Source organism: Polypterus senegalus, chromosome 6 (assembly GCF_016835505.1).
Source record: "Polypterus senegalus isolate Bchr_013 chromosome 6, ASM1683550v1, whole genome shotgun sequence".
In the NCBI taxonomy this organism is placed as follows: Eukaryota; Metazoa; Chordata; class Cladistia; order Polypteriformes; family Polypteridae; genus Polypterus; species Polypterus senegalus.
This window is the reverse complement of record NC_053159.1, coordinates 85,499,431-85,514,840: the sequence shown is the minus strand read 5'-3', so window position 1 is coordinate 85,514,840 and position 15,410 is coordinate 85,499,431. Positions and strand designations below refer to the sequence as shown.

Below are 15,410 nucleotides of genomic sequence, written 5' to 3'. Positions count from 1 at the left end.
CCTCAGATCCTCAAATGAGTGTCTCCTTAGATTTCCAAGAACATAACTTAAAAGAAGTGGTGAGACGGCCTTCTGCTGTTATGCACCTAAAATCTGGAATAGCCTGCCAATAGGAATTCGCCAGGCTGATACAGTAGAGCACTTTAAAACACTGCTGAAAACACATTACTTTAACATGGCCTTTTTATAACTTCATTTTAATCGTAATTTAACTTAATCCTGATACTCTGTATGTTCAATTCATCAAAATAACTATTCATGGTGGCTTTAAAATCGGTACTGACCCCTACTCTCTTTTTTGTTTCTTTTTCCGGTTTCTTTGTGGTGGTGGCCTGCGCCACCTCCACCTACTCAAAGCTTCATGATACTCCAACAATGATGGACGGATTAAAAGGAAGAAGTCTACGTGACCATCATCATCATCAAGCCCTTCCGTGAGAATCCTAAATCCAAAGAGGACTGTTTCATTTATGTTAGGTAGAATGCCCAGGGGGACTGGGCGGTATCATGGTCTGGAATCCCTACAGATTTTATTTTTTCTCCAGCCGTCTGGAGTTTTTTTGTTTTTTCTGTCCCCCCTGGCCATTGAACCTTACTCTTATTTGATGTTAATGTTGATCTATTTTGTTTTATAATTATGTCTTTCATTTTTCTATTCTTTAATATGTAAAGCACTTTGAGCTACTGTTTGTATGAAAATGTGCTATATAAATAAATGTTGTTGTTGTTATTGTTGAGACGTGTCCAGAGGCAGGAGGAGAGGAGGAAAGTAAAGAAAGTGGAACTGAGGGTAGGAACTTCGAATGTTGGCAGTATGATTGGTAGCAGATATGATGGAAAGAAGGAAGGATGATATATTGTGCATGCAAGAGACTAAATGGAAGGGGAGTAAGGCCAGGAGGATCGGAGGTGGATTCAAATTGTTCTACCATGGTGTGGATGGGAGGAGAAATGAGGTAGGGGTTATTCTAGAGGAACAGCAAGTCAAGAGTGTTTGGGAGGTGAAAAGAGTGTCAGACAGAGTAATGATTATGAAGCTGGAAATTGGAGGTGTGATGATGAATATTGTTAGTGTATATGCCCCACAAGTTGGGCGTGCAATGGAGGAGAAAGAAGATTTCTGGAGTGAGTTGGATGAAGTGATGGACAGTATACCCAAGGGACAGAAAGTGGTGATTGGAGCAGATTTCAATGGACATGTTGGTGAAGGGAACCGAGGAGACGAGGAGGTGATGGGTAGGTATGGTGTAAAAGAGAGGAATGAACAAGGACAGATGAGAGTGGATTTTGCCAAAAGGATGGAAATGGCTGTGGTGAATACATATTTTAAGAAGAGGGAGGAACATAGGGTTACGCACAAAAATGGAGGAAGATGTACACAGGTAGATTACATCCCATGCAGAAGAGTCAATCTGAAGGAGATTGAAGACTGCAAAGTGGTGGCAGGGGAAAGTGTAGTTAAGCAGCATAGGATGGTGGTCTGTAGGATGACTTTGGAGATCAAGATGAGGAAGACAGTGAGGGCAGAGCCAATGATCAAATAATGGAAGTTGAAAAAGGAAGACTGCATGGTTGAGTTTAGGGAGGAAATGAAATGGGCACTGGTGGCAGTGAAGAGTTACCAGACAGTTGGGCAACTACAGCAGATGTAGTAAGGGTGACAGCAAGAAGGGTTTTTGGCGTGACATCTGGACAGAGGTAGGAGGAAAAGGAAACCTGGTGGTGGAATGGAAGTACAGGAGAGTATACAGAGGAAGAGGATGGCAAAAAAGTAGTGGGATAGTCAGAGAGATCCAGAAAGTAAGCAAGAGTACAAGGAGATAAGGCGCAAGGTGAAGAGAGAGGTGGCGAAGGCTCAAGAAAAGGCATATGATGAGAGGTTGGACACGAAGGATGGATAAAAGGACCTGGACCAATTGGCAAGACAGAGGGATAGAGCTGGGAAAGATGTGCAGCAGGTTAGGGTGATAAAGGATAAAGATGGAAACGTATTCACAAGTGATGAGAGTGTTTTGAGCAGATGGAAAGAGTACTTTGAGAAGCTGATGAATGAAGAGAATGAGAGAGAGAAGAGGTTAGATGATGTGGAGATAGTGAATCAGGAAGTGCAGTGGATTAGCAAGGAGGAAGTAAGGATAGCTATGAAGAGGATGAAAAATAGAAAGACCGTTGGTTCAGATGACATACCTATGTAAGCATGGAGGTGTTTAGGAGAGATGGCAGTGAAGTTTTTAACCAGATTGTTTAATGGAATCTTGGAAAGTGAGAGGATGTCTGAGGAGTGGAGAAGAAGAGTACTGGTGCCAATATTTAAGAATAAGGGGGATAAGTATAGAGAAGGCCAGAAGGAGTTGTATTGCATCTTTGTGGACCTGGAGAAAGCATATAACAGGGTGCCTCGAGAGGAGCTGTTGTATTGTATGAAGAAGTCGGGAGTAGCAGAGAAGTGTATGAGGGAAGTGCGACAGTGGTGAGGTCTGCGGTAGCAGTGACGGATGCATTCAAGGTGGAGGTGGAATCATGGATCAGCTCTGGGCCCTTTCTTATTTGCAATGGTGATGGACAGGTGGACAGACGAGATTAGACAGGAGTCCCCGTGGGCTATGATGTTTGCTGATGACACTGTGATCTGTAGCGATAGTAGGGAGCAGGTTGAGGAGACCCTGGAGAGGTGGAGATTTGCCCTGGAGAGGGGAGGAATGAAGGTCAGTAGGAACAAGACAGAATACATGTGTGTAAATGAGAGAAAGGTCAGTGGAATGGTGAGGATGCAAGGAGTAGAGTTGGCAAAGGTGGATGAGTTCTAATACTTGGGATCAACAGTACAGAATAATGGGGACTGTGGAAGAGAGGGGAAAAGAGAGTGCAGCCAGGGTGGAACGGGTGGAGAAGAGTGTCAGGAGTAATTTGTAACAGACGGGTACCAGTAAGAGAGAAAGGGAAGGTGTACAGGACGGTAGTGAGACAGGCTATGTTATATGGGTTGGAGACGGTGGAACTGACCAGAAAGCAGTAGACAGAGCTGGAGGTAGCAGAGATAAAGATGCTAAGAGTTACATTGGGTGTGACAAGGATGGATAGGATTAGAAATGAGTACATAAGAGGGTTAGCTCAAGTTGGACGGTTGGGAGACAAAGTCAGAGAGGTGAGATTGTGTTGGTTTGGATATGTGCAGAGCAGAGACACTGAGTATATTGGGAGAAGGATGCTAAGGATAGAGCTACCAGGCAAGAGAAAAAGAGGAAGGCCTAAGAGAAGGTTTATGGATGTGGTGAGAGAGGACAAGCAGGTGATGGGTGTCACAGAACAAGATGTAGAGGACAGGAAGATATGGAAGAAGATGATCCACTGTGGTGTGCTAACAGGAGCAGCTGAAAAAAGAAGAGGCTCACAGAACATAAAACACAGGGACATTTGTCATAAATACATATTGTATGCTGATTTATGTGTGAAACCATTGCTTTGTGTGCTTTCAGAAAACTGAATTTTTTGGGAAAATATGAAAAAATTAGCTCTCAAAGAGATAAAAACAGCTAGCACATGTACAAAGCAAATATTGTTCTGAGAATTTTTCAGGTAAGGAGGACTGAAGCTTCAAGATAAGTCCAAGTCACATTATATGACTTTTCCAGCCCTTTTCGGTCATAGGCTTCATTTCCATAATCTTAGTGAGTAAGAGGCAGTCGTAATGCAATCTTGTCCCTGCCACTCGTGTAGTGCAACATACCCAGTGACTCTTCACAGTAGAAACGGAGACTTGCTTTTTTGACCACTTTTAAGCTGTTGTGCTGCGAGATGCTCATCACACAAGCTGGTGACCCTCAGACTCTTCTCTTTTGATTGGGTTGTGACTTTGGGTCTGCCAGATATCTTCCAATCTCCAGTTGTCTTTGGATTGTGTAGGACACCATATTCATTGACCCCAATTTTTTTTTTTTGTTGCAATTTCTCTAAAAGAAAGGCCTACATTTCTAAGGGTAATAATGTTCTTTCTTATTTCTTCTATTAATTGACACTTGCCATTATCACTGGAATTTACAACTTTCTAGAGTGTAATATTGTCCAAGTAAGTACTTCTGAGAGTGCAGTAACAAAGTCTGTCCAACACTGTCTTAAGACAGACAGTGGGTTTTTAAGTAATCGACAGAAGTTGGGACACCTTTGAATTTTTCTGATACTAAAGCTGAGGATTCACCAAAATAATATTAATAATCAAAGATAAAGGAAAACATAATAAGGTAGTATATTGTGCTAAGCTGCACATAATTTTTGCCACTTTGCAACATCCACTTTAGTAAAAGGATAAGTAACAGTGGTTCTGTGTATCCGTATAGTTTCTATGGCTCTGTCATTCCAACAGATGCTGCATCATAAACCTTTGTTTTAATACATTTTATTACTACAAAATGTTGGTGATACAACATCTGTTGGAATGAAAAATGTCATGCATTTTCTAACTATATACTTTAGAAAATACATTTCAATAGATGGTGCACTACAAATATTAACGCGGAGGTCAACATTGGTCAATACCTGGTTAGGTTTTAACCCCTTCTAGACGGGTCATGAATAATACAGTAACAAACAGTTCATATGGAGAGACTGATGCACACACATCAAATGAGAGATAAGCCCAATAACAGGCACAGTTATTTAATGATGAATGAGCAACAGTCATACTTTCAGAAGAATCACCTTCCCATTGCTATGCCCATAGGAAAAGCCTCACTCATACTGAAACAGTCATATCTAATCCTGTGCTGTTACTGAAGTAACTGTTCCTAATTGTCTTCCAGTGTCGCATGTTGTGCCCCTCTTTGACCCAACTTTCAGTGAAGCTCTATTTATCTAATGGCTCAGAAGTCTTTGCCTGCTCTTTTGAACCTTTCCAGTCTTGTAAGGTGTAAAACAAATGTGCCAATAGTTTGTAGAAGGCAAAGCTTGGTGAACTTGTATGACATTTCAATGCCAACCACCCACCCAACTGCTCTTATCTTCAGGATAATTTGCTGGCTACCACGATACAGCTTGCATCTATGACCACCTGTGTGTTTATACGGGGATATTGCTTCCAATTCATCCACACTTGAGGAATGACCTGGATGGAAGACCATCTCAAAAAAAGCTTGTGTTGCTGCTGGAAGAGGTGCTGGTGAGGCCAGCAGGGGGCACTTAACCCTGTGGTCTGTTTTTGTGCTTTGAGAGGGACGCTGTGTTGTAAATATGGTGCCATCCACCACATGAGACATAAAACTGAGATTGTGACTCTCTGTGGTCATTAAAGATCTTTGGGCATCTTTCAAAAAGAGTAAGGTTTATCCAAATGTCCTGGCTAAAGTGCCCATCGCAGCCTCATCCATATTGGCCCCCTAATCATCCTCAGTCTCTAATCTCTTGCAAAACTTCACCACCTAATAGCTATTGTGTGACGAGTGTACTGGTGTAATAATGGCTGCTGTCACATCATCCAGGTAGGTGCTACACAATGGTGGTGGTTGAAGTGGTTGCTTGCTTTAAAATTACTTCACGTTAAGTCACAGGGAAATGTATATGACTGCATATTACACCTCTTATGTTGTACGGGAGTTCAAAGTTTGGTGCAAAATCCAAGAAATGCTTGGTTGTGATATAACCAAATCATTGCTATTACAAAGCTGCCTTTTCCCTGTGGCTACAAATTGTTAACATTGCCAACACTTTGATTGTAGTTAACAGTGCATGACTTCTCTGTGTAAATGGATCAGTCAAAAAATGTGCAAGATTTGTTACTAATATTATTACATCTTTGTCAGAGTGGTGGCTCTGCACTGGTAATCGGAAGTTTGCCGGTTCAAATCCCGTAAACGTCTGAAGTGACTCTACTCTGTTGGGCCCCTGAGCAAGATCCTTAACCTGCAATTGCTCTGTCCTGGGTATGACGTTAATCTGCATCCAGCCCTGCATGTAGGCCCTTCAACCTGCAGGGAAGAACCTGGGGCTTGGTGGCAAAATTGGCACTCCAGCCACCATAAAAAACCTTACACTGTTTCATTCCATCTGAACTAGTGTGGCGCTGAGGTGTCACCCGTTGCATGGCTGCACTCGGGTCCTAATCTGGGATCCTGAGTTGATTTGTCATGTGGTGGGTGCTGCTACGCACTGTATCAGCACGTGCTCCTAACCTCTTTGTCAGAGTGATATCTTTTTATGAATTCATTTATTTTTTCTGCATTTCCAGAACATTTAGACTTTCACAGGATGAGTGTGCCCACAAGCTCTCCTAAATCCTAGTAAAGGTTAGGAGTAGTTTCCTAAATTAGGAAAATTGAAAAATTGGTTTGCTCCTAAGACTAGAACCAGATTTGAGTCACTTCAGATTTTTGAGTCAGTTATGACTATTTTCCTAGTCTGAGACGCTTGATAAATACAGATACAGATCTCAGTTGTTTTGAGAAGTTGTGCTGGACTTGACTTGAAAAAGGCTGAGCACTCACAATTTTCATGCAATCTGACAGAGCCCAAGTAGCTTTACAAAGAAGATGTGCTCAGATGTGAAAAGCTGACAGAGACTTGCGTACAGAGACTCAAGGCTGGGATTCCTGCCAAAGGTGCATCTACTAAATATTCAGATGAAAAAGAGTTGAATCCTTATGTGAACAATTATTTTCAGTTTTATACTTGTATAGTAAGATTTATCATGGTTTATTTTAGACCACTTTGCAGGGATCCAATTTTACTTTGACTTTAAATATTTTTCTGTTCATCAATGTCAAAAAAGCCTCTGTGATTCAATTCTGTATAATAAAAATGTGAAAATTTTCAAGGGAGTGAATATTTTTTTCCACAGGTACTGTAAAGTCCTTGATGATACACCAGTAAAGCATAGGAAAATGGCTTGTGTATATTTTAGTTGCAGACACAACTGAATATTGGATTCAGCAGAAACGGTTCAGGCATTACAGTAACTACTTACATGATCCTAAATTGGACTAACAAATTAAAATTAGGCCTATAACGTCTGTGCTTTTGACTAAATAAAGTAAGCAACCAACTAGTTAGGATCAGAAGGTCGTGACTCTAATTCCTTATAGTCCACATGTAGATAAACAAAAGGAACACACTTCATGTTTGGTTTTGTTTCATCCATCTTCTTGTTTTAGATTATTGGGTGGTGTAGTTTTCCTGGCAGTAGTAAGTGAAAGGAAGGAAATAGCATTGAACAGCAGTGGAGCCAAGTGGAGACTTGGCATATATTTGGTTGTTTTTTCTATAAGTAATGAAAGCAAGCATTGCTCATGCTAATAAAATAAACAATTTTAGCATATTTTAAGGATTCCTTTTATTTTCCCCATTTTTGCTTCTAGTGTAGCACAGGAAGACGCTATAGTTTTACATAATCCTTATATAATGCAATGTTAACATTCAATAAATGCCATACCTCCTTTTCTGTATCACAACTGTACACTTTCAAATACCTGAATGGCCTTATAAGAGCATGGTTCTGATAAGCACCATAGATGTGAACAGTAGGAACATGAAGCTTGTGGTGCTGCTCTGTAATTTGTTTGAATTGTGATGATCTAAGCACCTGGGACTTGTTTCTGGAATCTGAGGCTGTCTCTTACCCCAAACATAATACCCCGTGAATAAGCAGGCTTACAAAATGCAGAGTCCATTAGTAAAAAAGAGCTTTTCACTGGAGAAAGAAAAATGTAGCAAGTTTGTAGAAAAGTGTAAGTTGAAATAATCAATGGAATGACCTAAGACTGGGGGTTGAGTTGTCCTATTAAAGAAGAAACCTTAACAGCATTTATTAAAAAAAAAAAAAAAAAAAAGGAGGGAGTACAAGGTTTTTAAAAAAAAAAAAAAAACCCACACACAACAACAAAGGAAGAACACAAAATTACAAATACTACTCTGTTCTGCCCAATTAAACAAATGGTTAATTTTGATCATGTAGAGTTATAACAGTGTTGCCCGATCTTAACAAGAATGCTATGGCCAATCAATTTCTAGTGTTACTGATGTTGTAGCACCTTGGTTTTACATGGCTATTATCACAGATATTAAACATGAAAACTTGTTGCATGCAAGATTAAAATATTGCAAAAAACTTAAAGCATGTTGCCTTAATAAAAAAAGGAAAAAACAGAAAAAATATTCTTGCATTCTTTCTTTCGGCAGATGTTTAAAATATACTGAAACCAATGAAATAGTCTTTTGACTGCACCATCTAAAATCTGAAGTAATAAATATGATAAATTTTGAAAACTTACAATACACACAGTTAATATGCCATTCTAATAAATACAGCTATTTAAAAATTGGCAAACACATTTTTATAACTTATTTCAAAATGCCCAACATCATTTTGCATCTAACAAAATGTATTTTTTACAATTAACACACAGCAAAAGTACAATTGTGCATTCTGCATTGTAATGTCCTATTTTATTTTATGTAGTTGAGGATTTCACAATAAAATATTATCTGTATATTTTTTGGATTTCTCTATACAATTATTCCCAATGTTAAAATTTTAAACTCTAGACTAACCCCAGAAGTCATGTTTAATTATGTGTTTACAAAATCTGTCTGAAAATTATATGGCACCTCACCAACAGAGCAGAATTTATAGAAAAACGAAACAAAACAATAGTTTACTCTGTGTTGTCTATGGTTTGTACTGAGTGTTCAACCTACATAGTGCAAATATTGCTGTTTGCCATTAAGTTCAGCTTATGTATAAGAATGATGACAATAAAAGTACAACTTGAAAAATTTAAAGAATGAGCATAAACATCTTCAAATCAACCTAAAGATGGTCTCTGGTTCCCAAAGACCCCTTAATAATGATGAACAACCAAGTTTTACTCCATAAACCTACTCCCAACCCAAAAGAAATAAAATCCTTAAACCCAATAAATAATAAAGAGGCTGCTCTTCTCTGTTTACAATTACTTTGTTTCCATTAGACACCCAATTTCCACTGTGCATGACTTAATTTGTTTCTCCCTAAATCTGAGACGAGACAAAAGAAAGAAAATCCAAAAACATTTTTTAAATGTGGATGCGATGCTGCACCATTTGGTCCAGTTGGATAACACAGGAAAATGGTTTTAGCAACTGAATGATTTGCTGTCAAATTCCACTGGACAATAAAGTGGCTCATAAAAACAGCAGCCACGAGTCTAGGCTTTACATAGCTGAATGCTGGCCCTAGTGGCTTTTGTGATGTCTGTGGGAAACCGGTTGAAGCTTCTCTGTACTCTTATCCTTAACTTCTGTGTCAGATGCCGAATCTGTGTCCTGGCCCTGTTGTTGCTTCATCCACATATCTGCATAAAGCCCACCTTTGGAAAGCAACTCATCATGCCTGTAAAAATCAAAAAGTGGTCAGACTTACCTTTAATCCTTCCCTTTTCAAATTAACTCAATTCTCAAAATGTGTTATTTATAGAAAACTATGTGACAGTGGCTCTCTGAATGACAATTAGTAGTTTGGCTCTAGTTGCTAATTTAGTGCTAATTTTTGGTGCCCTGCTGCCCAAATATAACATTTGATAACATATTTATTTATTTATTACCTAAGCAACTACAGGAGATATTTTTGTATTATCAGTGATGATTATTAAAGACACAATGATGGTGCATAAACTAAATTAAAGCATGAAACACATTAGGGATTAACGGCAACTGCTTCACCTTAGTACCTTGTTCTTTGACAAAAAATAGTCTTGTATCGATCCATCTTGTGGAAAGAACCTGCATATCAACATTTCAGGTATCATTTATAAGTTGATTTCAGCCAGAAACACAATTTTTTTCCATAACTAGCAAGACATAAACAAGCTAAAGAGATGGCAATTCCTCATAACAAACATTTTTATAGAAGGAACCACTGTTAAGACAATTAAAATCAGTAACGGATTCAAGTGGGGATTGAAAGTGTTGGTTTTGCACAAACTCTTTGAAGCACTGGAAAAAAAAAAAAAAAGTTTCTATACTAACAAACAAGAGAATAGCTACCTCAGCACATTGTACTCACCTTCCACGTTCAGCAATCCGACCCTCTCTAAGTACCAGGATCTGATCAGCATTAATAATGGTTGACAGTCTGGAAGATAAAAAAAAAAAACAAAAAAAAAAAAGTGATTGTTATTTACATTTCAGCATGTTTATTTTATGAAAGGTAACTCAAAAAGCATTCTAGTGTCTTAAAGACTAAAATATTATAGGTTTAAGCACTTTTAGAACATAACAGATATTAGACACATTGTAAAAAAGGTAAGACACCCAAAAGATTTATGTACACTTCTAGGGTGTTACTGCCAGTCAGTCTTGGACTGCTAGTGTTTTAGGCAAGTTTACATCTCCTCTGTTCTTGGAAACTCACAAATGACAATGAAGTTGTACATAAATCAATCAAAAAATTTTTTTTTGCATAACATTTAGTACGAAGAGTAAGAGTCAAACATAAGACACTGAAGAAAACAGACTGTTTAAGAGGAATGTATGTATGACCATCCTTGTATCCAATTATGAGTAGTTGATCTGTACTCTCATCACTGTCACATTATTTAGAGTTCAAAATTATAAAATGTGTTATGTAAAGAACAGACTAATTTACATATTTTAATATATTTGTAAATCTACATTTCTGCTAAAAAGTAACAACGTTGTTTTGAAATAAAAATGCAATAATGTTTAATGTCAACTTATTTCAGTCCTTCCAATAATTCCTAAAGCAGTAGTAACACACAGTGATTACATTTTACAAGAACAAAATGTTGTATAACCCCATTATATTTTAACACACTAGGTATACGGAATTTATTGTCCATGAGAAAAGGTCTTACGTCATAACAAGAAAAAGAAAAGTATATAATGGAAGCATTAGTCAAGATTTAACAATTAAAGCCCATGTGTATCTCACACTTTAGTCAACAAAAATTGGCATGGACAAAAATACAAATCTTTTCCTAGAATGTGTAATATGGCTGAAGAGTGATCTTGGACAATGGATCTATACAGGGACTGCCAGATCCTTGAATTTCGAAGGTATTTACGAATGGAATATTTGCTTCAGGCTAAACATTTTTAATAACATTTAGTTGCAGGGACTGAAACAGTTATTGAAAAACAAGTTTGTTTTCCATAAACCTTGTCAGTCATCATTTTAAAAGTGTGTATTAGGTTATTACCATTTAGGGCAAACCTGTAACAAATTCCTTATGTTGGTAAATAAACTGATTTTTTACTCAAAACATTCTACTAGTTCAAAGGCTGTCCAGTTCATTGTAGAAGATGTCTCATGTGCTTTAGTTTATAAAGAAAGAACACTAATACAACTCCTTACTTGTAAAGTGAGAATTGTTTTATCTGCTACATATTGGTTATAAAACATAGTGTAGGCTTCATTAATATTAAACTAATGATACAAGACATTTGGTAAAATTAAGAAGAACTGCATGTTAAATGGAACAATTTCCTTACCTGTGAGCAACAACAATAGTAGTCCTATTCGCACAAACTTTAGAGAGAGAAGACTGGATGTTCCTTTCCGTTTGTGTATCAAGTGCAGAAGTGGCCTGTTCAAAATTCACAAAAAAAAAAGAATAAACATATCTAATTAATAATACTATAATCCTTAAATAATCATGAACAACATGAACATGTATGGTGGATGCTGCGCCAGTTTTCATCCGAAAACCATAAAGTGCTCCTGTAACACTGTTATGTAATGCAGTTAAGACAAACATGACATTTTGTGGAATAATGCATTGGAAAAATCTTTTTTGTTTTATTGCTGGCAATTTTCCAAAAAACGCATCGCCTCTATTGAGCTTCAAGGAAGCATAATGGCAAAGCCAATTAAGTCATGAGAAACAAAACCTGGATCTAGACACACAGCATAAAGTAAATGACTGCAATTTAAAGACCTTTTGGGGATTCAGGTAAAATAAGAAACCCTTAATGTGTGTTTGTGAGTGGATTGAGTACATTAAGTTAGTTACGCCCATTTTCAATTTTACACGCAATGTGTACCATTTTTAGCATTTTAACTGCAAGAGATATAGCCTAAAATATATAAGTGGTGCAAGTAGTTCTTTAGTGTGTGACTGTGGTCATTACAGCTGCTACTTTGGTCAAAAAAAAAAAAAGTGTTCATTAAACAAACTACATAAAATGTTAAAATAGATTATGCACAACCATGAAGTACATAGTGTAATAAGACTTAGTATAACATAGCTTAGAGTATCATTTATGGATTCTCCCAGCAGGGTGCTGTAACGAACCTCATCCAGCAGTATAATCTGAGGATCTTTAAGAATGGTCCGGGCAATAGCAACTCTTTGTTTTTCTCCACCACTCAGTTTTAAACCTCTTTCACCAACTGCAGTGTCATAACCTGCAAATACACAACATAAATATTTGAGTTTAAAATCTTTCCCAATGTGAAAGGAAGTTTCAAAACTGAAATTTCCAACAAGGATTCTTTCTGATTGATAGACATCTAGTTAGAAACATTAACAAGGTGGCACAACTAATGTGTATGTGACAAAGTACAGTGTAGAGACAAATACATGCTGCTAGTTAACCTCTATTGGAAATGTCTCCATTATATATAACTTATATATAAATATAATTTAAATTATAATTTATAATCCTCTTGTGAATTATGATTTTGCGATTTTAAAAATAGTAATATCACATCTTAGCATTAACTGTTAGAGGCAGAAATTAAACTGAAAAAAAATACTGACTTGGATGTCTATAGCTCCAGAGTAGAACTATTCACAAGCTCTTCCAGGCATGACATTACAAAACATGTAACTTAAATGTAATAACATTTTAACGTTCAGATCATCCTTTACATCATTTTTGTGAGGGATATTACCTATGTGAGTCAGTGGATCATCCTGTGGGCTATTTAAAAGGTATGTACAATGACCCTTGGGGCTGGGGCACTGGCGCTAACCAGTAAGGGTATCTGACTCTGCTCCTTCTGGTGCCCTGGAAGGAAACATTTGATACAAGAAGATACAAAAGCAGACGAGACAGGTTCCTTAGTTGAAAGAAAGCTTATTTTGCTTGTTTCTGGCACTATGAATAAAAGGGGACGACCGGGTTGAAGCACCAACATTTCTACTTGTGGACCGGCCATTCTTCCATCAACCATAATGTTGACTAAATTAAATTCTTGAACTTTTCTACACAACAACTACCGGAGATGAAAATAGAAAATCAACTAGATATGCAATATATAAATGTAGCTGTGGGCAATTTTCCTGCATGGATTTGTTCGCTACACACTTTAGTCCTGTACAGCATTAACAATACAATATAAGTTAGAAAATGTATGCATGGCCTAACATTCAGGTGTGTTCGAGGGCTGTGCAAGTCAGTAGAGAGAGATTCCAGAACGTTTTCAATCCATTTCAGGATTGTGGGAGCCAACGTCTATAACATGTATTATTATTATTATTATCATCATCATCATCATCATCCAACCAGGAATGGGCAAAAAGGGACCACTCTCACTCACACAACTCACACATATACACCCCATATTCACACACAGCAATTTTCAAGAAATGTATTTTGCAAGGCTTTTCAGTTATGGCAAATGTAGGTGGATAACATATTAAATTAAAGTGTCCATTACGGATATCAGGTGAATGTGGCTGTCTGTTAGTAAATTACAGACTATCAGAATTTAACAATCCCAAACTGGGACACTTGTGTAGCATGTATGCCCTTGCAAAAAGCCCACCCTTTTTTTTTTTTTTTTTAATGGTGCTTTCTCTATATCAGCGACGGGATCAAGGAACAGAAACAAAAAAAAAACCCACAACACACACAAATTAACACATAGGAGACCACACGGTGCTTGAAGTGTAATCAAATAAATAGCTGTACTGTCTGTTATTGTTTGCTTTTTAGTCATCTGTTCAAATTTAACATAAGTTCTTAATTAGCTTTTCTTGTCAAGTTTGGACAGAGCTGGGAACAGGCTGGAGTTTTGTACACACAGTTCTAAATGTACTGCGAGGATGTTTGTTTCAGCGGGGCAGTGTTGTATTAGACTGGCAGCCTGTTACAGCCTAGGAAATTATAGTCACAGTGAAATGATGAATCATTATAATCTGTAGCTAATAGAGATGAGGTTGATTTAACGAAAGGTAAATAGTACTGACTCTGTGCACAAATGTTTATTCAAAATTAGTTAACCCTCTGTCTTTTAATTCCAGTTACCTGTTATGAATAAGAGCAGCAGGAAGAGGGACAGCCATGTGGAGGTTTCTGCGCACATCAAGATGGACTTGATGACAGAGGGATGCTATGTGCGCAATTAGCCAGCCACACTGATATTTCCTAACCCATGCATGTGGCTATCGAAGGTTGCAAAGAGGGACATTTACAAAATATACAAGTTGGTGTAATAACCACTGTTAAAGTAATTTGCAGTTGGATTCACAAATTTGTCAATGCTTTTCAATGGGAGATTCCGAAATTTTAAAAGTGTGTCCAGTGTGATCTGTCCAAGATGTCTCTACAAAAATTGAACTGCCTTGACAAATTTCTTTGAAGAGTAAGTGTGCCACATTTCAATAAAATTGGTCCACGGAGGGCTGAGTTGATTCTTGTGGATAAACAGACAGACAAACAAACAAAACAGGCAGACTTGGCTATCCTAAATAGGTGCTTTGTGCATTATATGTAAACACACCTAATAAGGAGCCTTGTAACATTTATTTACAGTTAAGTACAAAATGCCTAGATAATTCTGATAACCCGAATGTTTTATAAAGAAAAATAAATTCTGTACTTCTATGAACACATTGACATTTATATACAAGCTCTGGGCAAAACAGTGTTAGATTATTTTTTAAACTAAGCCAAGCAACTAATAAACCATGTTAATCAAAAGACAAGAAAGCTAACAGTATTTAAGCTAGCCATGGGAGGCAAAAAATGATTACAATATGTAATTATTAGAGAAGTTAAAACACCTCTGTCCTCTGCTAAATATATGGTAGGTAACCAATTTATATTTACCATCTGGAAAGGTCATAATCTTATCATGAATGTCTGCAGCCTGTGCTGCTTCTTCCACTTCCTCATCAGTTGCTGCGACACGTCCATAGCGGATATTATCCCGAATTGTGTTATTAAAGAGCACAGTGTCTTGAGGCACCACTCCAATATGAGAACGTAAGGACGACTGCTTTACCTGCATGGACAAAAAATAGTTTCAGACAGTTACAAATGAAAAAAGTATTAAGGCAGTATTTTCCTTTGAAATTAAGGATGACAAGCTTCAAGAGGGCACTCAAATTATTACCAGTTCTACCATTACCAGTGTCCTAAAGGAATATTTTAGGCTTCATGACAAGAGTGCCACACTCTCACTACTCTCGTGAAAT

The 15,410-nt window shown here is 37.5% G+C and overlaps 1 protein-coding gene across 2 annotated transcripts in view; it reads right to left on the bottom strand.

The window, feature by feature from the left end:
- Positions 1–7,153: 7,153 nt before the first annotated feature.
- The window catches only part of abcb6a (ATP-binding cassette, sub-family B (MDR/TAP), member 6a), a 48,491-nt gene continuing 40,234 nt past the window's right edge, over positions 7,154–15,410 (bottom strand). For both annotated transcript variants that reach the window (XM_039756457.1, XM_039756456.1), the window contains exons 16-20: positions 15,043–15,217; positions 12,279–12,391; positions 11,476–11,570; positions 10,028–10,096; positions 7,154–9,355 (exon numbers count right to left, since the gene is read on the bottom strand). In XM_039756457.1, coding sequence (XP_039612391.1) covers positions 9,199–9,355; positions 10,028–10,096; positions 11,476–11,570; positions 12,279–12,391; positions 15,043–15,217 — 609 coding nt within the window. In that variant the 3' untranslated portion in view covers positions 7,154–9,198. The remainder of the gene's footprint in view (positions 9,356–10,027; positions 10,097–11,475; positions 11,571–12,278; positions 12,392–15,042; positions 15,218–15,410) is intronic.